The sequence below is a fragment of the Bacillus rossius genome, chromosome 11 (genome assembly GCF_032445375.1).
Source record: "Bacillus rossius redtenbacheri isolate Brsri chromosome 11, Brsri_v3, whole genome shotgun sequence".
NCBI classification, from domain to species: Eukaryota; Metazoa; Arthropoda; class Insecta; order Phasmatodea; family Bacillidae; genus Bacillus; species Bacillus rossius.
The window spans coordinates 5250764-5278304 of NC_086338.1; the positions used below are offsets into that span (position 1 = coordinate 5250764).

The 27541-nt window shown below is 35.8% G+C and overlaps 1 protein-coding gene across 2 annotated transcripts in view; it reads left to right on the plus strand.

Moving 5' to 3' along the window:
• Nucleotides 1–27541, plus strand: part of LOC134536589 (gastrula zinc finger protein XlCGF57.1-like) — a 331362-nt gene that overhangs the window by 262058 nt on the left and 41763 nt on the right. Inside the window, exons 2-4 of one of the 2 annotated variants that reach the window (XM_063376347.1) lie at nucleotides 7935–8018; nucleotides 11456–11515; nucleotides 20113–20182. In XM_063376347.1, coding sequence (XP_063232417.1) covers nucleotides 7935–8018; nucleotides 11456–11515; nucleotides 20113–20182 — 214 coding nt within the window. Of the gene's footprint in view, nucleotides 1–7934; nucleotides 8019–11455; nucleotides 11516–20112; nucleotides 20183–27541 lie in introns of those variants that run through there. The other variant, XM_063376354.1, reaches the window with a different exon arrangement.

The following is a 27541-nucleotide window of genomic DNA, read 5'->3' on the forward strand; positions in this document are numbered from 1 at the left end:
TCAATGACTTCAAAGACATTCACCTAGTTATGATTTTTATCTTATTCATGGTAAAGTTAAAAATTAACATATTTTTATTATTAAAGTTCATAAGTGAACAAAACAGTTCTAATTGCAATTGTTAATTATTTTCAGGTATAATAGAAGATATCAACGAAACCAGTGCAAACATAAATTTCTTGGCTCGGAGTGGAAGTGATTTATTTAAAGGACTGGACACTATTAAAGGGGACAGACATTCAATTGAGTTAGAAGGAATTTTGTGCATGATCAAACCACCTATTCCAGCATCATCAACCAAATTCAAAGTGCCTTAAAAATCAAAAATTGATAAACTCTGTAGTGAAGTACTGCAAAGACCCTAAGTGTTGAACTATATTTAAAATTTGTGAAAGTGTAAAAAAATTATGTTAATTTCAAAGTAATCCTAGCAAGAGTTTGTTTCAGAGTATAATTAAAACATTTTATATTAAGAGTGAGCATTAGTTAAATTTTTTGCTGCAGATTGGATTGAAATTTTGTCAAAAGTTTTATTTAGCTACTGTTGTTGTCTGTACGTAGTTTCGAAATTTTTCATAACATTTTAATTGAGATATTAAACCTTAAGTTTTAATAATTTAAAGCCGTTTTATACAGAATTTTAAAAAGTCTCGTGTCTGACACGTTAACTATATATGCATGTAACCTTATTGTTTAGTAAAATACAATTTCGTTTTAATAGGTGCAATAATTCCATCATAAAATAATTAAATTATAAATCTCTGCATAATGTAGAAGTGCAGTCTTTTATGAAATCGCCTCTTACAAGTTATTAACATATTGTAGAGAGATGGGATGAAGCCCTTATAGAGACAAAGCACCATGGATATTTAAGTCTAAAATATGTCAGAGCTATATCTGGGAAAGCCAAACGATGATCAGCTAATATTACCAATTTTTCACACGTAGCGAGTGCAGTCTGTGAAACTATTTCCACCTAAGTTCGTATTCGACGAATCAAAATGGAAGTTAAACTATTATACAGTAGAAAGAATTCTGCATCGTTTGATACCTAACATGTCTGTGCACTGCCTGGAAACTAATCGAAGGTTAGTTGAAAGTCCAATTTCGCGTTGTTTTTGGAATTTTACACGCAGCCGTTTAAAAATAATACGCGCTGAAGAGCGCTGAACAGTGCTGCTAAGGATTGAGCAGCGGGAACTTCCCTGAACCAGGTATTACCTGCTCGTAGTGGGGACTGGCGAGACCGCGGTAAGCCGCTTATCTCTCTTCAAGATCAGGAAATGGGGCAGTGTATTGTTACCTGCCTCTTTCTGACCACTGAACCATGGAAGTGCAGAGTGTATCAGTGCTATCGTTCAAGTTCCTTGTGCCAGCTGAAAGAAACTTGCATCAACAGCTTCTATGTTCAAAGAGATAATTAGTAATCATATTGAATTATTTAACATTAATTTTTATTAACGTTACCACATTTTTCCCTGTTCACTTACAATTTGGTTTATCTCACACATCTGCCTCCCTACTCTCAGTACGCCTTCATGGCCAGTGACAGTAAACCTTGTTATCATTAAAGCCCGTTATGTAATGACATGGAAACGTAATCAAACGGAAACGCATCTCGTAAACGCAAGACGACCATTTACGGTACTCCGTCAGCTCGTTCTACAGTGTACGGATTTCACGGAAACATAACAAAACTTGCGCCAATAAGCGTAAAAAATACTGACGTCACGCAACATCATTGTAAACAAGCTCAAACGTGAAATTTTAAACATGCATCGGTTTTTGTGTTTAGTTTACGTTGAATTGTGCATGACGATTTCTGTTTGATGCATTTAACTAGTCAAACGGCTTATAATTAGAAACGCCTGAATTTCGCGAATAGATTTCGTGACTGGTTGTATTGCATATCACTGCATCTCATATTCACGTAACTGATTGGGTGCTTGTTACTCTCGCGCGTCTGGGCACTTATAAAAATATATGTCAAATATCGTACCACACGTACGCTAATGTATGATTAATCACTTACTGTAATTTTTACATCTCGGAATGCATTTATACACAACACATTCGGCTTCGTTTTGATAAAACTTAAACAATTAGCTTGTCTGTGTTTCACGGTAAATTTATCAATGTACTGAAATGTCACTTTTGGTTTTAAAGAAATAAGTTTTATATATCATACTGTATAAAAACATAAAATTGTATGAATTAGCACACAACAAACAAGGTAGACAACCTACATTTCATAAAATCATTGCTACATCCACCGGTTTTAAAGTCACAATGTATGTAGATTAACCGACATGCCGAAGGCATTACTTATTGGAATTTCGCGCTTAATCTAGCTCTAAAACTAAATATTTCCATTCGTTAAAAGTGTGCCGCAAATATACTTCTGTTTGTTTATTGACATTTTTTTTTTCACTTGAGCCATCGTTGTTACCCCGCCTTTTTTTGGCCGTTCGAAACTGGTATTCCCGAAAGAGAGGTGTTCACCAAACTAGACTTTTTTGATATTCCAGACAGCAGAAATGACGTCTTAAATAATAAAGCGGAAACATCTAGCAAATACATAAATATCGTATGGGGAAGGTACCTGAGGGTAGTGTATCGTACCCCGAGTGCAGACTTGTTATTGGGCGCCTGTAAACATCTGCGTGCCCTAAGGGATGAAAGCAATGAAGCCCTGCAATGGCGAAGCACTTGAATGAGCGGGGCGGTGGAAACAAGAGATCCCCGAGAAACCCCGCCAACCACGAAATCGGAACGATTCCTACATGCGAAATTCCGGGCTTCTGCCCCGCTGGGATCGAACCCAGATCGCTTTGGTGGGTGGCGAGGGGTCTGACCCCTCGACCGCCGCGGACCCTAAAATGACTATACAAAAAATAAGAATAAAATGGACATGTACATGGCATACGTAGTGATAAAATAGTGAATTGCTATTAGCTGCATGGAAGAACGCATGCACAAGAGTTCGGCATTGCCCATTTCTCCATCTCTCTTACGCTTGCGGATGCGAATATGTGTACACTTACGTGTGAATGTAGAACGAGAGTGTTTTACGTTTCCCTTTTCGTGATACATATACGTTTGTGTGTCATGGTCAAACGGGCCTAATCATTACTTGCATAGCCGTTTCATAAATAAGTACTTAGGTACATACTTAAAATTAAATGTACAACTCCTGTGCCCAGAAAACGGCTCGTAACTAAATAGGTACTTCGTTAACGATGCTAAGACTTTGCTGCAACTATTTTAGTATACGTGTATTTTAGTTAAATTTATTAACATTTCTGAATGCGTACTGCTGTATTTTCGTAAAATTAATACCACACACGTGATGTCACGGAATTTGTTATTATGGCATAGTTGTAATGCACGTGTTAATGAAGTCTCTATTGTTTTATATAATCATCCTAACTACACTATTAATTTCAACGACAGTTTGTCATTTATTTGGAAAAAATAATTATCTTGGTTTTCATCTGAAATAAGTGCATATGGCCTGAACACTGGTGAAGTACACTGCTTTCAAATAACACTACAACAATTTAAATTGCAAAAAATTACAATTAAAACTTTTTATATAACTGGTTATTTAATAAAAATACGTTAATGGAAATTTAAAGAAAATAGACCCTAGTTAACGTTAAAGAAACCGCGTCTCTATGAAGATTCCAACCACAAAACACTTTCTCTATATTAATCTATACACTGCTAACTAAACATACGCCAGAACAAATGAACAGTAAGCACCAAAACGAAAATATTTAACAGAATTAGCATAAAATGTACAAAATAATTTTTTTTTACAATAGCATAAAAATTACAATATACAATAAGCGCGAATGTGAGTGTCTTATAGTGCCTGGTTGCAATACTATTGATCATACATCAGGCACAAACAGTCTGTTTGTGCCTGATGGCGGGAACAGATGTCAGTTCCTGAAACGTCGCGTCGCAACTACTGTCATTTAAAACTTCTGTGTTTGTTAGTGCTGCCGTCATGTTGTCATAGTATTTTTTTTCATCGTTGTGTTTATGTGTTTGCTGTTTTGTCCAGTTTTTCTGTCTGCCTGCATCCAATCTGTCTCACTGTATGTCCACTGTGTTCGTCTGTGTTCAATACATTATTTTTCTTGACTAAGTTCCTTTGACGGAATTCTTGTGCTGTCTTGTTTTTTTGAGGTTAAATATATTGCCTGTGATGTTTTCGTTATATTGTCCATATTTATTTATTTTCCTTGCTGGTTCAGACTGTGTTCGAATACATCTGACTATGTCTTGTTGTTCTTTCGAAATTATATTTTTTTTTTATAATTTTATTTATTTATTTGATTTTCGGAGTTTTTTACATGACTAACAATAAAAAATCTGCAATGACTTATGTACAAATGACTTCACTAAATCAAAATTCCCTATTGCATTAAACATTCAAAGAACGTATAAGAACCATGTGTATACAATCGAGGCTATGACTTGTGTTCGTACAAATTTTCGCTCTGAAAAATATTGTTCCAATCGGAACCAAGTTTTAGACGGTGTATATGGGTGAATATCGTACTGATGTTTAATAAATGCTGTTATCACGCTCGCGTCCGTAATTTTTGTAAAGTAGATTTTTCTTCCACGAAATGAAGCCAGCTTTTGATGGAATAATTACACTCGAGAACAACCGATTTGTTTAAAGCATTACAAATCTTAGTCTGAATGCTCAGTTCGCCCACGCTTTGTTATAATAAGTCCTATAGCATCGATCATACAATTCTGTATTCCTGTAGCTGTCTCGCCAGATGCGCAATACTGGCATGAGTTTTCAAGAAATGATATAACCACAGAACATTTTTGAAAGCAGCAGAATTATAAAACGGCCCCTTTGCATTACAGTTATTATATTGAGGAAAATACATTTTGTGGGAAGAGATTTTTTTTTGCGTCAACCAATAAATAGTTCGTGACTAAACGAATGTAGCACTAATGAACAGTTCAGTGACTGAGTAAATATTATCAATGTTACTAATGATAAACAGCGTACCAAGCTGCTAAGTTGGTCGATATTATACTATTAGCCGCGCCTCGAAGCTTAGTCATGTCCCGATTAACCATTTCGTGTTATTATGATTGTGTTTTGATGCAGTGTTTACCATATCGCACCATTCGCTGAAGACGAAGCTGAAAAAGAAGAGTTCTTTTGTCAGGAATTGGTTTTCTTGATTCGTCGACATCACATATTGCAGGAGTCAGCAAGACATATGGTGTTAAAAAACATGTATTGGCACCCTTACAAGAGGAATTGCCATATCTCATTGTAGAAGTGTTCAACAATATTTTGGTTTTAAATTGCAGCATTTTGGAACAGATGTTAAAACTTATACAATTTTTATTTCTATAAATTTAGCAATATTATGCATGCAGAAAAAATTATCTTTTCTTTATTTAAAATACTTAGCAATTAAAAATCAAATCACGGTTAGGTTTTTTAAGGCCTCCTAGGCTTATTATATATATTTAAATGAAATTATTTACATTAAGAAGATTAATGGATATTATTGTTGGCAAACAGTTCACAATTATACTGACAAATTTGGACGTCGTTTGACTAAATGGTTTTTGATTTATGGCGAGTTGAGTTGACAGATTTTTTGATGCGCGTGAGCATGTACTGCACGCGCTAGCAACTGACGATCAAAAATAGCGGACGCGCATACACACTCCTTGCGCCTTACACATGCCAGCTACGCCACAGGATGAGATCGCTCCCCCCCTCCCCCCTCCCACCCCCTATTTTGCTCTTCATAACGGCCCAAGCCAACCCCAACCGCTCTAGGCAGACACAGTGGCGGCAGCTAATCCTGCTTGATTGACAGCAGCTACTCAGCTACGACAGTGCCATCTATGAGGATATTCTGGAACTGTTTGCTAGGCTTTTTCGTGACCTCCGTGGCTCCTCCTCGATTTTGTCATTTCCTACTTCCGTCTCCGGCCTGTCGCTCACTCTTAATCATTCAAATTGCATTTAATTTTGCATTTGCTGTATATCTGATCATTCACATGCTCATGAATGTCATTTACATGGTTGTGAAAGTATACAAAAATGAAAACAAAAACATATAAAAATATTTAAGCTTTGCTGATACCATGCCATTATTATGTACCTCTTAAAGTATTAAAATTATTTTTTTGGAAATTTTAAAACGTATTTTACATTTTGATTTTTAGGTATACAGAGATATCCTATAGTTGTAGAATCACCCGTATGCAAGTTTTACCACCTCTTTGTAACCTTTTAGGTTAGGAGATACAAACCATGTTTTACTACGGGGTGTGATTTGATAGATGGTGTGGTGTTGAAATGATTTGTGTGTCTTGTATGAAATATTGTCAAAATTTTAATATGTAACTCTCTCTGGCAGTTTATAATGGCTGTTTTCCATAAAACATAACTGAACTGCTAGCCACCAAACATTTATAAAACTGTGATGTGCAGTTCAACTTAGGAATAGGCAAATTTTGTGCATAATCAAATTCAATTACGAGTATTGTTGGATCATTTTTGCATCTTGATCAGTATTAATTTCTTAACCTCTGATATGTTTCTGCTTTCTTTTTATGGACTCTGTATTTCAGTAAACTTTCATCGTTTGGGTTGCTTGCAAGTTTTGTTTCACACTCAATACTAAAGTCACAAACATCTGATTTTGGCTTGCTGAAGCTGGAGTTGCAACGGGTGTGAAAGAATTCGTAGTAGGTTTTGTAGGACATCTTTAATTTATTTCCTATAGTTTTTAAAAAAATAAATCTGAAATAGTCGATACAGTTCGACAACAGTCATCTTGGCACTTTTAAAATACAACCGTTCTGACTTTTGTTGCTCATAGTGACTTTTTTTATCGGGTATACTTTGCAAGTGGGAAATAGCCATGTCCCAACAATTTGCATTAATTTTATGAGGCCTGTTAGCATGTGACCCTCTTTTTTCTTCAAATGTTTCATTTACAGTCAGCTTAACTTGAATGACACGAATTCTTTTTGCAGATACCTAGAATAACTGCAAAATGAATTTTCTGCAAACCACTTTAGCAACACCGCTTTCCTTGATAGTGTACACCCATGTGTACACTCGCTTCACCTTAGCGTCAGAAGTATGTTTACAGTTTGTTGTGTCGTCCTTCACATTCATACAACTGGCAAGAAAAGAATCTTGCAGACATTTACTTCCACTTTTAAGGAATGTGTTGAAAACTTCAGTTTGTTCACAAGCATTAAGTTTTTCATGACACTTATCATTGCAGCAATCACTAACAACACAAAATGTTTTAGCAGGAATTCATTGTTAGCAGTGTTCACGTACGCCTCACCAGATAGTCTTTCTATTTCTCTTTTCGGACTTTCGTCCTTCCAATTTCCTTTTGAATACACCTGGGCTTTCATCACAGTTATTTGTCAACATAATTCAACACTTCATACCAACAGCAATACTAAACACAGACACTCATAACCTCACCACAAAAACAGTAAACAAAACAAAATTGTTCTGTGATTAAAGGGCCCATAGATAACAGTACACATAGTTGCAAATAAATAAATGTCCATCACTCTGGTGTTCCTATATCTAAATAAAATTTGGTGCACTGGTAGAAGACATCATGGCGGTTAATTAAAAACATTCTGGGGAAAAAGGGCCCATAGAACTATGGGCCCTTTTTCCCCAGAACTCCTCAATTTTACTAAGTCTTATTAATAATGACAATTTTTGTGTTCGGTATCGTGTGCATTACTTGCAGTTAGTTTATATTTAATTCAGTCACTATCCGCCATATAATCTCAACTATGTATATCCAAGGTATAGAAGTGTCTAGCTGCAGGATAACACAGACTACCAGTCAGCGTACTGACATGCCAGGTGGTGTGTGGTGTTGTTACAGGCAGCATGTGAAGTTGACTGCTCAGAGCAGAAGCCTTTCGAAGCGGTTTTTCTCCCAATCAAGGAGGAGTTGACACATGAACTGGTGAGCACAGTGCTTTGTGTGGATATTTTTCAGAACCTATAATTGTTATAGTTAAGTAGTTTACAAATAAGAGTTTCCAGAGACTACTGAGCTCAAATAAATTCAACAAACCTGCAATTGAAGTTTGGTACATCTGTGTTGACAAACAGAAACTATTGCTTGGTCTTTTACAACCAAGGTTACTCACCCTTCCCAATTTATGAATAAGTTTCTTAAATAATTAATAATGCTTTTATAATAAAAATTAACACTTAGTTGATTTTCTATCATTATGTAAATTATAGTTGTTTTTTCTTTAAAGAGATATTAGTGCATTTTAAAAATGTATTTTGAGCATACTTTCAATTAATTTAACATTTTTAATATTTCTAATGAATTTTTTTATGAAGCATGGAAGTAATTTTAGTTGCATCTTGCTTTCTCAGTTAAGTTTTCTTGTGCTTTCTCTTTTTTTTTTTTTTTTTTGCTATGGTTGTTAGAAGGCAGGATGATGCAGTAGGTTTGCCTGTTACATAAGCATTAGAGAGAGAGAGAGAGAGATAGATGTATTTTTTGCATGGGAAAATAATCAAGTGATGTCTCGTGTGGGCAGTTATGGTCCGTTTTCACGGCCAAAAAGTGTTCTGTCATTGGTGGAATGTGTAAAGTTCTCTGCGATTGGCCTACGACTCCAGCCAGGACATCAGGTCGCCATGTTAGTCATTACTGGGGCACCTGCGAGTGTAGACGTGTTGGGTGACGGCTGCCCAATTCAATATATTAGTGAACTGTCGAGAGTTTCACGCCTGCGGTCGGGGCTGCGCTGTTAATGGCAACTGTACGACCACAGGCGCAGCAAAGTCCTAGAGTGAAGCCTGTCTGTCAATTGGTGGCCGTGCTGAGCAGACAGTCGGTGCCGTGCGTCGGGAGCAACCAAGGGACAATCAACCAACATTTTTAATATTACAAACTTCAGTTTTAATTATGTAGCCTAACTAAATACATACATGGTTTACAAAAATGATGTGATAATTAATACATATAGTCAAATAAAATTAATTCCAATAATTAAAATAAAATATATATATGAATGAGCAATTTTTGTAAGTATAATTTTTCACATACAATTAAATGATAAGAAATACTCTTCACCAATTTTTGTTTAGGTTTAGAATTTACATCCTTTTAACTTTCTATAACTATAACTTTATTCTTTGAACCCTTACTGCATGTTTAGATGCAGAAGTTACAAATGGTTCAGCACACATGAGCAAAGCCTTGTAACTACTCAGAGTATTTACAGTTATTATTTGTGTCATTATTATTATTCATGTTTTATGTAATTAATATTAAGTTGATATTTAAATGTAAGTGAGTTCTAACAACCCAGGATACACTTTTTGATTTAATACAAACTCCTAGGCTTGTTTCTATTTGATCATCTACACATTTCCTTGGGATAGTATTCAGTTTTATTACAGTTCATGAACCAAGCATTATGTCATAGACAAAATAACAAAATCCACATCGCTGTCTTTGCTGTGTTGAGTCTTCTTTGTTTTTCGCCTGGGGTTGCTACAACAAGGATATTAAAAAAAAGATGGCCGTGTATGATGGAAAAAGAATGTAATAGTCTACCATGGTGAAATGAGCTAAGGCCTGGTGCTAGTTTGTGTGTTCTTACATATTTTGGTGTTTTACATGGACGAATAGATATTCTAAGAAGATGATTCTATCTTGTGATATGCATGGTTTGCATATTTATTAAAATTTTCATCTATTCCAACCCGCCAATGTGATGTCTTGATGAATGGTTCCTGCCGAAATGAACTACAACCTGGGTCGTCGACAAGCCATCGTCTAGACCAGCGGTTCCCAAACGGTGGGTCGCGACCCACCAGTGGATCGCCGAAGGGCTACAGGCGGGTCGCGACTCGATCCTAAAACTATCAGAAACAATCGAATTAAACCATCAGAAAAGATGAGAAAAATTGAAACAAATCGAATTGTGTGCAAAAACACATATCTATTGTTAAATAAACAACTGTTTTGCTACAAAGTGCTTATATTTTGACAACCATTTTCAAATCAGAACACAAATTGTTTATCAATAATCAATTGGTATCTTCAAAAAAAAGTATTATATATATATAGCAATATTTGATGGTAAATTATATATACATAAGGAAGGGATATGATACAAATAAGGTTTTTTTACTCCACCATGGACCGATGGACCGTGGAGGTATTCCTATAAGGAAAGGTGGGTCGCCAGCTGAATAAGTTTGGGAACCACTGGTCTAGACCGATGATTAAGCTGCCTTCTGTTCGGTGAGACCGTTCCTACTACTTCAACTTTTCAGAAGCCGACTGGATTGGTGGAGGGCTAGTTCCAGAACAACTATAGCAAGCCGTAGTCTAGTAGTTCAATTCAGCACACGCCTCCTAGCTGCAGTCCACGAGCGAACTACCTGGTGGTCCTGAAAAAGAACTCCGAGCTTCTACCGACTGAGAATCTTGTGATGTCCCTCCCCAGTGATGTGTCTACTTTATATATACGTTAGGAAAATTACCCAATTAAAATATAACATATTTGCGACGTTAACAGTTTTAGTAAAACACTGGGTTGTTAGGAATCTCACCAACAAACACATATAGTTAATGATTTAAGTTTGTTTAAGGAATTAACATATTAGTGTCAGATTGGTTATACTATCTAATATTTCATATATATTCTGTGGCACCCATTATTAAATACAATAATTCTTAACGCATATTAGTAATTTATTATTTATACTCCTTTCAGTCACAAAGTAAAACACACTGGAAGATTACCTCACAACTTTAAACATATTTTAAATGGAACCCATCAAATTATTGACAAAATTCGTATATCACTTTCTGTAAATTATCATCATCTTGAAGAGTAACTATGAAACGTGCTGGTTAAGCTACCGGGCATGCTTAGAGAAATACAGCCGTAACACCAAGCAAATGTTAACTTTATTAGCATATACGTATTCGGAAAGTATATATGAGATTACAGCCTTTAAAGGCTTATTTATGTAACTGTTGATAATAAGATTTTATGAAAATATTTTTTTTAGTCTGTTTTTACTGTTGTATATGTGATAGCAAATAATTTTAAATAAAATGAATTTTATTTTACTAGGAGGTATATTGTTAAATAAATTTTACAAGGAAATCTTTTATTTGTAAAAATATTAGCATAAGAGAATGTTTACATAATAATGTGTTTCTGAGCTAAATCTTGTTTCTTATTTGTACATAAATTTTTCCTTATGTAGTGTTGTTCTTGCATTATGATTTTATTCAGTTTTATTACTATATTCACCATTTATAATCCAGCCAAACACTACTGATAGCATTAGTTGCTGTATTTCCTAATAACATGCAGGTGTCTGCTCCTCCATGTGCTAATTGGTGTGTTGTTTCAGCCGGCAGATGGAGACGTCTGTGTGAAGCAGGAGCCAATCACGGAGGAGTTGAACGAACTGGTGAGTGCAGACGTGACTAAGAACACAAGCATGAGAGATTCCAGAACACTTTGTGGACATGATAATAAATATGACACCATTAATTCATAACTTCACACAACTTGAAAGAGACCAGGGACTCCCGTGTCTGTCGCCCAGCCAGTTGTTCCACTCGTGGCTGGATGGTTCTGCAGTCCCGGAGGATGCAGCCATTCACTGTGTGCTTCCTGCAGTCTGGTCATTGGGAGGTGGTCACTTGTCACCGCCCAATGGGAACGCTGTCAGCAGCGACCTTGCAGGGCCGACATCTGCCTCAGTGATGTCCCAAGAATACACTTAGTTACTTTGTTACAGTAGGATTCCTTCTAATCCACATGCTCACAATCTCAGTGTCTTTACTTTATGTACTAGTCCATGATATAGCTTAGTATTAACTTGTAACGACCAAGGCTACTGCCGTCCCCACTTGCTACACAGTTTCATTAACGAGTTACATTGTCTGATCATATTCAGTACTATGGTTGGGTTGTTTATTTTCATTTATATAGTAGCTTGTTATTTCTGTAAGAAGTATTTTAGTGTTGACTATTGTTTATTCCTTGTAATTTGCATTGTTTCGTATTTTTTAAGGTGTTCAGAGAATATGTTTGCTTTATAGTGAATAAGCCCCTTGAAGTTTTTTTTTTACTTGTTTGTTTATTTGTGTAGTCATGTTTTTATTTGCTTTCATGTATTTTTTGAGGGGTTGCTTTTTTTTTTAATTAGTTAATACGTGTTAACGGAATTTTATATTTTATTTTGTCATGGTTCTTTGTTAAATAGCAAGTGTAATAGCTTGTCGGTTTAAGAAGAATTATAGAGATTCAGAGTTCAGAATGAGTGAGAAAAAGTCTCAGAAGTTAGTAGAAGTGCTGTTGCCACACGCCGTGATTGGCTGATATTTTTCCATGTATGTTTGTGATTGGGTGAATAGGTGGTGCACCTGCCACTTCCTTCAGGTGGTGCGCAGATGTGCGTAGCCTCGACAGTTGGCATCAGTACGAGGTACTGAGAGGTCATATGTCGGGTGGTGGCTCAAAATTACATATGAATGGTTTGAAGAGATAATTTTGCATTAATAATAAACCTTTATCTTGTTTTGGAACTATGAACTAGAATTGTTTAGCCACAGTCATCATCATATAGGTCCAAACAAGGATCTAGTTAATTTTGTCGTTGTACCGAGGATGTGAGTCCTTTGGTTTGTCTGAAGACGCAGAGTTTTTGTGAAATATTAAAAAAAAAACAGTTAATATAAGTTTGTGTCCGAGAAATGTTATTCCAGTAGCGTTTATTTTGGAACATAAATTATTTTCAGCGCCCAACTTATTTTTACAAGTGTTAATTAAGTACACACAAGCGTGTTGGGAAGGTCTGGAGCCTTGATAACTTAAGTGGTAAGCAGGAAAATAACTTTAAAAAATGTAAATCTCATCATCATAAACTTATGTGAAACTGACTTCAAATCATTTCTTCAATTTTAGGTATTTTTGTATCTTTTTGTAACTTATTACTTCTGTGTCTGAAATGTTAACAAAATGTTTAACCTGCAGGAAAGGTAAACAAACACATTCTTTCTTTTGTCACCAACGCATGAAATATGTAGGTCATGGAGTATAGTTTATCTGTTACAAGTGTTTGGGACGAGATAGAACAGAAAATTGCTATCTTAATTACAACAATTTTTAGACTATAAATTTGTTTAGTTAATTTTTAGGCCTGTGCGAATATTATTATTATTTTTTTAATTGATTACAAATACAAAGTTATTCTCAAATTTGAATATCAAATTTTAATAGTAAGAATGAGAATTAGAATCCCACTTATATTTTTTTTATATGTTAGGGTACATAGAGAAAGAGAAAGTAATGTGTAGTGTAGTTAGTGGCTTCTGGGAAATATGACCAGTAATACTAAAGTGAAAGGGGTTTTACCGGTCAGCTACAGTAATTATACATAAAATGTTTCTTAAAATATTAAATTAAGAAAGAATAAATTTTTTTTTAGTTATGGAGCTAACCTGACTACCTAACCTACTAACCTTTCAATTCAGTTTCTTTTTTTCCTTATTTTACAACACCCTCTACTCTATATATTGATCCAGATAATTTTCTGAACCACAAAATACTGTGAAATCCTATCTGTTTCACGGAAAAAGTGAATAATTTTTTAAAATGAAGTATTCTCAAATCAGTTATTAATGAGTTCATATTTATATATTTAATCCTCTGGTATTCACTAGTTTTATTTGTTAACAGCAGTCAGGTAAAGTGTATTTTAGTTGAGCAATATTACTGATAACAAATGCCAGCTAAATGGCAGGTGACCACGTACTTTAAGAAATAACATGAGGCATATGGGTGATATAAATTTACTAAACACTGAGGTTTGATTTTAACATTAGAACAGCTGATCAAAAAAGTATTAAAAAAATGGCAACAATATTCTATTGGCGTGCTTTTCTTATAAAGTCATGGGGTGAGCACGTTGGTATTCTGTGAACACAAGTATAAAATACAGATAGAATGACATAAAAAAAAAATAATAGAATGACATACAAAAGAAATGATTCAACGAGAAACAAACCGAAGAGCTGTTGTGGCCAGCCGCAAAACAGGAACCACTGCAAGTATCATACAATATTACATTTACATATTGTGGTTCTGAAAAATTAATATAGTTTAATTTACTTAACATAAAAAAAACAAAAGACTGTATACAGCCAAAGCTCGTCCATAAAACATTTAACATTTCAAAATAACCTTTTAACAAAATTGACTGTAAAGACAACCTTGATAGAATACTATCAAGTGTTCCGGGACTACACAAGTCCTGACAGCTACAATACTGTGAGAAATTAGAATCATGTTTATAAACCAGGGTGGGTTTTAGTACCCCCAGTGCAGAGCACCAGAAAATGTGTGTTATACAGTTATTTAGAAATGACTAATAAAAATAACAAGATAGGTACATTTTGGTTAAGTTTATTCAAAAACATACATACAATGTGCTTAAATGTTATAAGAAAATTTACATGGCTAAGGAAAAATTACAAGTAATGGTAATGGGATTAAATTATCATGGCAAAATTAAACCAATACAAAACTGCCAAATGCAAATACAAAGCAGTGTGAATTTCAAACACATTAATATTCTTTGTGTCTGTAGCATTTATGACCCACTAAATATATGAAACATAATGTCTCTAGGAAATATTAAAAGAAATTACATAAATTTACATTTACCACGCATGCATGCATTTACAACTCTTACTTTGGGTTTATCATATTACAGAACTTTTAAAATTATACCTAAAGTACAGCTACATCAAAAAGTTATACAAGCTTGTACTGCTTTAAGGTAATCAATTAAAAAAAAACATGACGTGATTACTTTGATAAATGCTAGCTTCTTTAGAATCTAAAGTCATGAACAAGCGTGTACATGCAGCATAAGAGAATGGCAACAGGCACAAGAAAACCTGCATGACATTACAGTTATCAGAGCAAAAAGATCTGAAAGCATTAAATTAATGCTGTTAAAGAAAAGTATGAAAAGAAACAAAAATAAGTTAAACAAACCAAAAATCTGGCGACTAGGACGCACACACTCCCTTCATGGCCTCGTGGTTCTTCGTCGACTTCAGTGCACACATATAACGTTAATTCTTCAAAACAAATAATTTATACTTTTAAATTTAGGTAGTGGCGGTCTAAATAAAATAGAAAATATAATAAAAATCACATGAAGTAAAATTATGTTACTGTACTGCAAACCATAGTGCAACACACACATATGTCGACCCATGGAAAATACTAACAAACTGTAAACTTTAAGTTGAACTAGGCCATCCAAGTTGCAGAGGTCAACGTAAGTGACCTTTTACTACAAATTAAAACCCGAAAGACAGCGGAGGCTTTTCCGTCACCTTTATTTATGCCTCACGCAAGCTCCACAGCACATGCACCGAGCATAACAGGAGTGGAACACAAGACATCACAGCCCTGCAGTGGGGGAGGAGGGGAGGCGAACTGATCTTTGAGGTGATGACCTCTTCTACTGAAATATGTTACCAACATTAATATTAAATTATTTCAAATATTAATGAATTATAAATATTTATTTAAGTCATGCAACATTAAAGTTCTCCAGTTTGGGGCAATATTAATTAAAAGCTTGGCCCTAAGTGATAGTTCAGAATGACTAAAATCACTGCTGAAACATGCGGTTGTATATTACCAGATAACTGGAGCGAGCGCTAATACACGAGTGTCGCAGCGAAGGCTAGCAGCACAGCAACCTGCTTGTTCGTAGTCACTGCATGAGTCACCACACCATGTTGTCGGCACATCTTCAGCCCCGCCAGTCAGTTTCACAGCTCAACGACTTACCAAACTGCTGTGGTTCATCTATTAGTTTAAGCTTCTGTCCCGTTCATTACAGAACCCAGCGGAAATTCAAGACAGGATGTAATATTTTGTCAGCAACGTCCGTCGCACAGTAGAGGCGCCAGGTAACGGTCAAGTTCGGGAGTGTCGGGAAACGTGGATATTCAAGTACATTCTCCGCCGTGCCAGCCCACCCAGCCTCACCACCAGCCAGGCCTTGCCTCGTGCCAGTCCCAAACACAAGCAGACATTTCCATTCGCCATATATTCTAGGCAATCAGCAGGCGAGTTTCAGGCACCAACTCGTGGAGCAATTGTTCACTCGACGAAAACACAAGTCCTAACCAGGGCTGCCACTCTGATATTCATGAAAAACCTAGATAATCTACAAAAAAAACCCAGACACATGGGTAAAAAAAACCCAGATGCGTCTAAAATGCTATCGTTGAAAATGTTTGCGTACAAATTCAAAAATATAAACATAACTGGTTTTAATATAAAACAATTAATTACCTTACAAGACTGAAAACGGTTATACAACCAATACAAGAAAATTACACTGCAGAAAAATGGCTATATAAATAATTCTTGGAAAATTGGAGCAGCACATATAAAAAAAACCTACAAATATATACATGACAAAACAAACACCATCACTTCATTCTTTAAACCGGTACCTAATTGTTTTTATAAAACTGCATCATGTACGTTAGTCTTTATTCAGAGTCTGATTCTACAAGATCGGTTTGAATGTTAATTGTTGCATTGGTTTTGTGTTCTTCAAGCCTCTTCAGATAATGCCGATGACATGAGCCGTTGATAACATCCTTCAGTAACTCAGGGTTAGGTTTCCAGGTGCTGCATGTTGCATCACTTCTTGCAATAGCTTGTTTGGCGAGTAATCTAGTTTTTACAGTTTTTTTCTTTTAGACTATTGGTAGTTCTGTTCTTAACATGATTTACTTGAGAAAACACTCGTTCCACTGAAGCTGAAGAGTGGGGAAGAATGGTCAGGTTTGTCATAAATTCAGACAGTAAACCGTACTTTGACACATCCAAGCCATCTTTTATGTTCCGTAGGGTATACCAATACTCAGGAATGGTTCTTGCAGTGATGTTTAAATCTTTTTAAAGGCGGAACGATCGCAATTCATCATCCAGTTCGTTGAGTTGGTTTTCTGGTATAAGTGTAGGAAAACTTAGTGCTAAATGACAAATGGAGGCTGGTGAAACTGTAAGATCCTTTGCTATTACCGGATCAAGTATGTACTTTCAAGCTTGCAATAACACTATTGTATTTGAGAGGAAATCTTTTTTTAATCTGCACACAGAGTTCAACAAGAAAATTCACACAATCGGTTTTGAACCAATTCGTAGAAATGGAATCATGCAAAGGTTCTTTGGCTAGATGTGCCATGGCCCTGCCACCATGGTAAACACTGTCAACAGTTTTGTGAATATTTCTATCAGTTGGGTCTATTTCTATTAAACTATGAGCAAGGATAACTTCTTTTTTAACAAAACAACTCAAAATATCCATGTATTCTGTTGAAATTCTTGTGTGAAGAATGTGAAGCCTGGAACATTCACACTGAAATTCAGTGTTCAAAGTATTTACCTTGTGCAGTATATACTGTACAAATAGCAGCATGTGCTTTGTTGCACGGTTCATTAAGTTATCATTTTTTTTTTGCCCCGTCAACTTTGTCTGCCTTAGTTTCTGACTGAAAGTAAAGAGATAAAGCATCCCACTGCTCTAAAATGATGCCAATTTCATTTTCTCGGAAGAGCCACCTTGTTTGTGATAACTTCGGAATCTTATGCTGTGGTGAATTGACTGCATCTTGAACCAACTTGAAATTATTTAGTCTTTTGCTACTACGAGAAAAATAAGATATCAAATATTTTAGAAATGCCTCCAAAAAAGAAGGCAGCACCTTGATAGCATGGCTAGAGTACAGAGCAAAAGAATGACACACACATCCCATCACAAAAATTGATGGAATATCAGATTTGATTAATGTTTGAAAGCCACTTTTAATGCCCATCATAGTACAACAGTTGTCACTGCCAAAGCCAACAATATCACCTAGTGGGATTTTTTTTTCTTTCTTTAAGACGAGACTTAAGAAAAGCATACAAACCCTCAGCCGATCCGTTTTCGACTGAAACTGTATCAAAAAGTACATCTACAACATCTAGTTTGTGCAGGTCAAAAAATCTCAAAACTATTGCCAAAATTTGTGTAACTGAAATGTCAGTACTTTCATCAATTATTATAACAGAAAACTTTTGATTTTGACATACTGTTGCAATATCTTGCTTCGCATGATGTGCAATTCCATCCTGGATCAGTTTAGAAATCTTTGGTTTTTTTCACTGAAACTTTCTCAGCTATCTTACTATCAGGAAATGCTTTTTTTTTTTTGCAAACTTCAAACAAGTGGTCTGCATGAGCAAAAGGTACGTGGTGTTCAGCAAAATAGCCAGCAAATAACAACTCTGCTATTGCAACCTTTTCATCAACCGATGATTCTCTTACTTTGAAGAATGTGTCTAATTTAATATTTGACTTAGCTTCTTGAAAACTAGTTTTGTGTTTATATGTATTTTTGTGTGCGAAAAGCATAGACTTGTTTGCATTTTTCAAACAGATATTGCAACAGATACAGTAGCTACTACCTTTATTATTGGTATCCTCACGGAGCCATTCCTTCAGATCTTTATCTTATAACCATTCTTGTTTAAAATGTTGGCTGTACCACTTTTTTTTTTGCTGGTGGTGAATTCAAGTCACACATGATGGAAATTGTATTACTGTAAATGCCATAACACTTCAGAAAACTGCTTATTTTAGGTTATGCAGAGACCATAGAACTGTAATAAATAACAAAACACTACCTTGTGGGTGTAGTGTGAGCAATAAAAACCTAGCATTAACTAATGACAAACAATTATTGATACATGATTTGTCGAAAAATTAACGCCAAAAATTAACATAAATTGTTTTACGTATAAAAATAATTAAAATTATAAAAAACCTAGAATTGTTGGAATTCATTATTTAAAAACCCAGAATCCATCGGAAAAACCCAGATCTGGGTGGAAAAACCCATGAGTGGCAGCCCTGGTCCTAACTGTGTTTCACACCAACCATTAACTACACCTTCAACTTAGATCCAAAGTCCAATAGTGAATAAACTCTAAGTCCCCGAGCTGTCTGCAGCATAGTGCCTACCAATCAGGCGGGTGTCTGGCAGCGAGACAGCATCTCGCTCTCTCTCTCCCAGCTCGGAGCCGGCACTGTGCACTGTAGTTGCTTCCATGTGGCCATATAACACTCCAGACCTCCGGCTAGCTCATCATTGGTCTAGAGTCCACATGCATAAACACTTGAAGTTTTGTTGATTGTTTGAAACAAAATATTTATGTTCCCAAAATAAAAGTCACTGTCATGGTTGATTGCTGATATGTTTCTTGGACAAAATTGATTTTAACAGTTCGTTATTTTTCCTTTAAGAAAATTCACAAGTCATTAGGTAGACATCTTCCGACCGTGGAAACTAATACATTGTAACATAGCAGCTAACGATTGCCCAATAGAGCTGCGGGTATTTTCTTCTTACCAGCTAAACTAACCATATATCATCTCTGCTTATAAAAACACAATAAATCATAAAGAACCTTATTTAGAAAGTGGGAAGAGCAGTTGCCTGGGTTGTTACAAACATGTGCAAGATATAAAACAAAATATTATCAAATTAACATGTTTAAATTGAAATCATCAATATTATTTCTCCTTCCATAGTAAAAATAATTTTTGTTCTACGTGTATTGTTTTCTACATAAATTGTGTTTAGTTATTGTATTGTTTCTAATTAGAGAAAACTAGAATGAAGATTACCACTTGTTGGTGCTTGGATTGGCTGATAGAGAGGGTGGGAATATCTAGTGTTTGTACTCTGCCGGACTTACGACAGGAATAATATTTTTTAATTGAATGGCCTTAATTTTTTTACTATAATTCCCTTTGTTATAGCTCTTTAGGAAAGATCAACATCATCTGGCACTGAGTGATATATTAAAAATCCCAACAGTCTCACTGCATGTAACAAGAACTTGACCCTATGTTTGTAGTGCACACCTCATGTAGGTTAGTGAGCCGAGGTGACAGGGTTGTGTGTGTTGCAGTGTTCCTGTACCGGTCTGTGCCAGCAAGTGAAGGAGGAGATAACTATAGAAGAGCACTCCACTACCCCAGGTACTGGCCTGCCATACTCTATACCAGTAGCATTCTGCAGCAACTAGCTGTGGTGTATGCATGTATGTTGTGGGGTATGCATGAAGAAATTTAGTGAATTTTGATTGTGACAAACTGTTTGGTAGTTTACATACACATTATATCTTGCAAATAAGTCCCGCAGTTGCTTCGCTTCAACAGTACAAACCAAGGACAGACACATCCTTGGGATGGCGGCCTAAGTTTACTTAAGCCCCATCGTGGATCGAATGCCTTCAAATGTGGTCACTGAAACGCTAATTAAGCATGTCCGAAATGAGGTTCATAAACGACGAGGCCCGGACCACAGCCGTAAACTTTGTCACTTCAAACATTAGTGTTTAATGGTGTGAGCCACTGCCACTTGGGACCTACGCAGTCCACATTGAGCAGAGAACTGGTGAGATGGCGCATCAGCCTACCACCACGCATGAACTCACCGACCAATCACAACACAGCTTCCTCGTACAAGAACTCAATATCACATTCAGTACATTGTGCTTACATCCAGGTGTTTCTTGTTTCTGTAAAAACAAACATACAAAACATAAAGCTCTTTCTGATTGACCAGTAAAAAAAAATTATAAAATTTCCATATTTTTTTTTAATTTATTTGTATTCCATTGAGCCTTCTTTTAGTAGAAACCATAAGGCTATGGAACAGGTCATTTACATATTTACAGTTTATATATACAGTTTTACATGTACACAGTTTTACATACACATACACACTAGGCATGTGCGAATGTTAAATTTTCGTTGCGAATCAAATTGCGAAGCGAATAGTAACTATTTGTGCGAAGTCGAATCGAATGCGAATAGTTGCATTTTTTTTATCTCAACTTCCCAAACCTATTAATAAAGTGTCCCACATAAAAAAACTGCAGTTTTAATCTGTTTTATTTAAAAACATTGTAATGCCTACAGGCATAAGGACGGGGTGGGACGCCATAGCATGGCAAGGATTGCGAACTGGTATTTGTAACACAACAAGTTTGAAACAATAATAAAGTTTTAATAAAACTTAACAAAAATAAATAACAAGGTAATCATTTACGTAACAAATAAACCAAGTGCTTAACACACACAGCAAAAGAGAATGTGTCATTATCAAGGCTACAAAAAAGGTGAGATTTTACGCCGGCGCATCGTGGTACAAAACATGCGCGGTAGACGCATTGAAACGGCCAAATTACAAGATTGTCAAAACGCAGGGAAAACCCACTGCCTTATGTGGATTACGTGTGTTACAAAAAGTAAGTTACATTATCTTACGTTACGTTTTACATACGTCGACGACTCAGGGGAGAACAGTTACAAACAAGTGAAGTTAAATTAAATTAATTTACATGATTTCCAAAAGTAATTTTCCAGGTGGAGATCGAAAGGGAATTTAGACAAAACACACAAAATTCAAGAAACGTTTACATTATGGCAAGGGCCACCGCCTCACTCCAACTTACATTTTCTTTCCCCCGAGGTCGCGCACGTCGTACAAAGTTAAAGTCTAACTGACTGACTACATGCTGGCTAACAACCACTCGAGCTCTAAATGAGGTCAGGCAAGCTAGTTAATACTAGGAGAACAAGACCGAATAAATTGAAAACGTCTGCTTTTATAACATATGTGCCGCGCAGCGCGCATGCGCCGAACGGAGGAGGAGAGGGGAGGCGAGAAGCAAGCAGGCATACACTAGGAGGGGGAAGGAAGAAGGGGACGACGAGCCGCCGCCCGCGCAGACGCGCGGAGTTTGAAAGAAGCGGCGATCCTAACGCTTCAACACGAAACCAACTATTTTGAAAAAAAAAATTCTTATATGTAAAATTTAATTATAGTTTTATAAACTCAACATAAATTTAAGTACTGTTCTTTTGGGCCTTCAAAAAATGTCCATTCTTTAAGTATAATTAACTTTATACTAAACCGGGAAAAATTATTGAACTCCCATGTCCATTTGGGGCAAGAACAAAAAACAAAAACTATTTAAAAATATACACACAAAACCCCACTTAAATCTTTTAGTATATAAAACATTTAAACACTAGGTTCTAGTTATAGCATCTCAGCAGTTTAGCTTTTATTTTAAGTTGGCATGTAAAAACACCAATTGCTCTACATGCTGAGGAAGCAAGTTTTCTCTTCGTGCTGAAACAACATTCCCAGCTGCTGAAAAGAGACGCTCTGAATTTACTTGTGGAGCAGGAACCTCCAGATACTTTTGCGCTACTTAGGATAAATATCGGTACTTTGTGCCTTAATTTTTCCACCATTACAATGGATTTTCATGTCTGCTGATGCGGGGTTCTTTTAAGTACTGTCGTACCTTTTCTTCTCCTTCATCATAATCTTTATTGTCTTGCGTTGGAATACTGTCGAAGATAGCCCATAAGGCCATAAAGAAGACATTGGTGCAGAGTTAGAAATGTTAGATTGAACTTCTTTAACTGCATTAATGGAATCCGTTTTTATACTTTTAATTTCCGACAAAAGAATGACTTGTGATTCCATTCTTGATAGAAGAACACCTTTAAATCTGGGATCTCGACTTACGTTTTTATGCAATGCTCTTGCAAGTGTCACTCCATCTTTTTTGGCAGCGATGTGCGATTCGAGGTTACAAAGAAGACAGTGAAGTACTGGAATGATAATAGACAATGTTGGGTAACTGTTACCACTCATTTCTTCTGTCGCCTCTGCAAGTGGTTGTAAAACTTGAACAAAGTTCTCAGCAAGTTTCCATTCCACTGCGATCAGCATGTCTGTATCACTAGAGTTCACGTGGTCGGGAACAAGAGCAGGTTTCATTTCCAGCAGTATCTTGAACATTTGGTACTCTGAGCACCAATGTGTATCAACATGCTGAATTACCTCTAGTTTAGGCATATTCAACTGCTCCTGGAGTGCTTCCTAGCATGAGTGCTTCTTCGGTAATGACCAACTATACTCCTGGCCTTACTAAGAAGTGTGGTTGTACCTGGGCAATCATTCTTGCTGTTTTCAATTGAAATTTGAAGGGTATGAGCAAAACATTATCTTGAACCATCTCTAAATAATTATGCAGAATCCTGTCTGGAATTATGAGCATCGTCAGTGATACAGAATAGTGGTATAGGCGACACTGCTGGGTCGATTCTCCAGTCAATGAGAACATTTTGTAGGGTAGCAGCCACATGAACACTTGTATGGGATTCATTTACAACAGTGTTGCTCATTGTAAATGACACAGAAGTAAAGTCGGGTCGGAGATAATTGCAGGTAAGTCTGATGTAACTGTCCGATGAACACGAAGTCCAGCTATCAGATGTAAATCTTGTACAAGCATTTCCTTGAGGTTTTTTTCTTTCTTTCTTTCTTTCTTTCTTTCTTTCTAATAAAGTGCTGCGATGTAATGTTCAGAGAAAGTAGTTTTGCATGGTACTGTATATGTAGGTGCAACATGTTTGTGTCCCATTAAATCTTGAAACCCACGCCCTTCTACAAACTCATAAGGCAAAAGTTATGTTGCCAACATTTTGGCATTTTGTTTTGTAATACTTTGTACTTTAGGATCGGTTGGTGACATCTTCTGCGTACTTCTGAACATATTCGATAAAGTAGACTGTAGAAATTGTGGTTTTTTCTTTGCAGAAGTTTCTGAATTTTTTCTTTATCTTTCAATAGCTCCTTGTACAACACAGTGTGTTTGGCCCCCAAATGGTTCAGGAGTGTCGTCGTAGTCCGTCCAAGAAATATTTTTTTTTTTTATGTCTTACTCATTTTCTTGAGAAAATGATTTATTTTGTACAATCAGGATAACATATAAAATGTACTAGATGTGTTTTTAAAATAGAAAGTGATATTTTAAATATTTAAACACAGGGCATTCAACTGTTCTCATGTTTTAAATGGAAATCATCTGTAATAACGAAACTGCCCTCAGATGGCAATCAAAAATAGTGCAATACTCTAAAATAGTTATTCTTCTGAAAAACAACTTTATAGAAATTTTATTTTTGAGTTTCTCTCATTTTATTTGATGACTCTGGTAAACTGCATTGCAGTATTTCAAGTTGTTAATCAATTGTTTCTAGTTTTAACAGTTGATTAGGTTAGGTTAGGTTAGGCTAGGCTAGGCTAGGCTAGCTTAGCTACATTTAAGTTATTCTAAATCATTTGAATGGGTGGTTAGGGTGTTAACTACATATAAAATAGGCCCTATTATTTAAATGCTGGAACCATTGGTTAGGTAAGCTTAGCTACAAATTAAAATACTGTCAGTTGGCATCCATTGATTGTTAGATTAGGTTAGCAACATTAAAAATACTTATTGTGGTTTTTAAGACAAATAGTAGTCTACTCAAAAATACCATTTTCTGTATTTTTTTTTTGATTAGCTCTAACCGTATTAGAAAAACACCAAAATTAGAATAATTAGTAATTTCACAGATCACTAAAGTCTAATAATATTTGCAATTTTTTCATCCACATCAAAATACTACACAAAAAAATTTAAAACTAGCGATAATTGCGATACGTGTTTTGGGGGAAATTCGGTATTGTAGAAAGATAATAAAATTTCCAAATTCGCTATCTAAACAATATCAATCTATTTCACAAACATTAACACTCTTTTATAGCAAATTACTTCATCATGGCTTCATCATGGCGTCAAACGAAGTTAACGACGAAAATCATGTCTAAAAGTAGTCAACATGAAACGTTATTAGTTTGAAGGCATAAGAAAACGAACGAAAATAAATACATTTCAAGAGTGGTCGCAAAGTGACATAATTGCGTTTTACTTTGTCTTTTTTACTGCTGGATATTGCATTACAATCGGAGAACAGTTATTACCACGCATATAATATTTTATATCGCTGTGTACGACCTACAAATTTATCAAAACAATACAATTATCTTTGTAACATAACCTACCACGCGGGCATTTGAACAATCGTTTGCATTTATCGAATTGTGCGGAACAATCACCAACATCTGTGAAAAAAAATTCCATATTGCACTACGTTTTTTCCTTTTGACGGTATTTCTCTAGATTGTGATGATCCCTCTGCGCCTTTATACATTTATAATTTCGTTAGATGAAATTAATAAGCTGCAATATGTTATGTAACTCTTTAGATTAATCGATTATGAAGTCACACTTATGCAAGAGGTCGATCTTCCAAAGTTAACAGAAAAAAAATTGTACGTGCGACGTAAAGACGTGAATGATACGAAGCTTCATTTAATGCGAATAGTTCATATCGTTTCGAAGTGTTATCGAATATTAAAAAAACTTTGAATTCGTTTGTACTATCGAAGCTTCGCACATGCCTAATACACACATATATATAGTTTTACATACACATCACTTTGAAATAAAACAAATAGTAATAAAAAAAATTCAGATATTCTGAATTACTAATTTAACATTATTTATTTTATACATTCCCATAGACATGACATGTCAAGCAATTCCTATATTTTTTCTTATATTTATTAAGTAAGAAAAAAAATTAAGCAGTATTTAGGTTATTAGGATATTGTTTCTAGGCATTGTAGCTATACAAGGGAGTCTGGACAGGACATCAGCCAATTTCCCCCTCAATAAATACACACAGGATGCACCAGAGTGTCTTTGTACTGAAAAGGATCAGGAAAAAATTGGCGCTGCCAATTTGTGCAATATTCTTGTATTTTTTCTTTCATTAAAACAATACACTGTGTTCTAGAATAATAATTAAAATCTTCTAAATAATTTAAATGTAAACTCTAGGCATTAAGATAATCTTGAAGTAAAAAAAAAAAAAATACTGAAAGATGCATTTACACTAATAATACCCCATCAAACAAAGTGAAAACCAGTACAAATCTAGCTAAACTGCTTTTCTGGCTTAAATATCTAAATACAAAATTAATTACAAGAATATTATTAACGATTGAATACAAGCATGCTAAACTGACCCACTGACCTCCAGCTATGTAACAAGCTGATCCCTCTGCGGAACAAACACATGCTATTAGTTCTAACAAATACAGTAAACTCTCTCCAGTCCGGGGTTCTTGGGGATTTACAGACCACGGATTTGTGATTACTCCGGATTTTTGAGAGGTAAAAAAATTGTTTATTTTTTTACTGTTAAGAAACATGTTTTTTCTCTTCCCTCGTGTAGGTAAATGACACGTTAGCAGTTATCTAATGGAATTACATAAAACAGAATACATTGCTAAAAAAGATTCAACATTACTTAAAATTAAAATAACGCCACGTCTCTCTTTGACACTGTGTACTAAAGCATCTCCCACTGCACTGTTCACAGCCAGCCGGCTGCACGGACGGCAGACACGCGGCGCGGCGCCCACCGGCTGACTGTAAACAGTGATCTAATCTTTTGTTTACAGAGATGCGAGTGCGTGTTTGGGCGTGTGAAGAGTTTTGCGTTTCAAACTGTTCTTTTCCGACTCACTCTCTGCTACGAAAGCTTTGAGTTTTTCCTTTTGTTTTTTTATGTTATACACAGTTGACTCGCCAATACCATACTCAAGCGTGATTGCTGCAACACGTACACCACGATTTAACTTATCACATATTTCATGCTTTTGTTTTAATGTCAGTGTTACGTGTTTTCTTTTCACCTTCATAATTCTCCACACTCAGCAAAACCTTTAAATATGTACAATCAACTGCTGTGCACGTCTACTCTGAGCTACCGGAAACACTCCACTAAGCAGTTGCTCTCTATCGTGAGACATTTATCTTCCCCCTATCTAAATATCCTACACTCTCAGCACGTCTTTTATTTTGTTTGTGTCAGATGTCATGCGTTTTGACAGGCGGAAAAAAATAACAGAGATGCGAGTGCGTGTATCGTAGTTAAACGACGCGGCACACACACTTTTTTACCTTGGGAACACAGAGCACCACAACACTGCAGAACGCTTTAAAAAAAAAATTATTTTTCAGTTACAAAACACCACTGATTTCTGAGTACCACAGATTCTCGGGGTCCGGATTTGCGAGAGTTCACTGTACTCATTTAAGCTGGGTGGGAGGGCAGGTCCTGTAGCGCTACAGTGTGTATGTAGTCAGCGTGAGAGAGGACAAGTAGTCCTCCAAGAGCATGGTAAATATGGTGTATGGCGTAGTAAGTTTCTCTGGAGATTATTTCATTAGCTAATGAGGAGAAAAATGGGGTTAAGTAACTCTTTACTAGAGAGGAATAAAGTGCTGTGAAAGCCATGTATGTAAAGTAATGGTGTTATGTGCATCGTTCAGTTGCTGCCCGGAGGTTGCGACAGTAGGTGACGTCCCTCGTTGGCTTGCAGAAGTATTTGTTTAATGTAGTGTCTGCTAGTGCAGG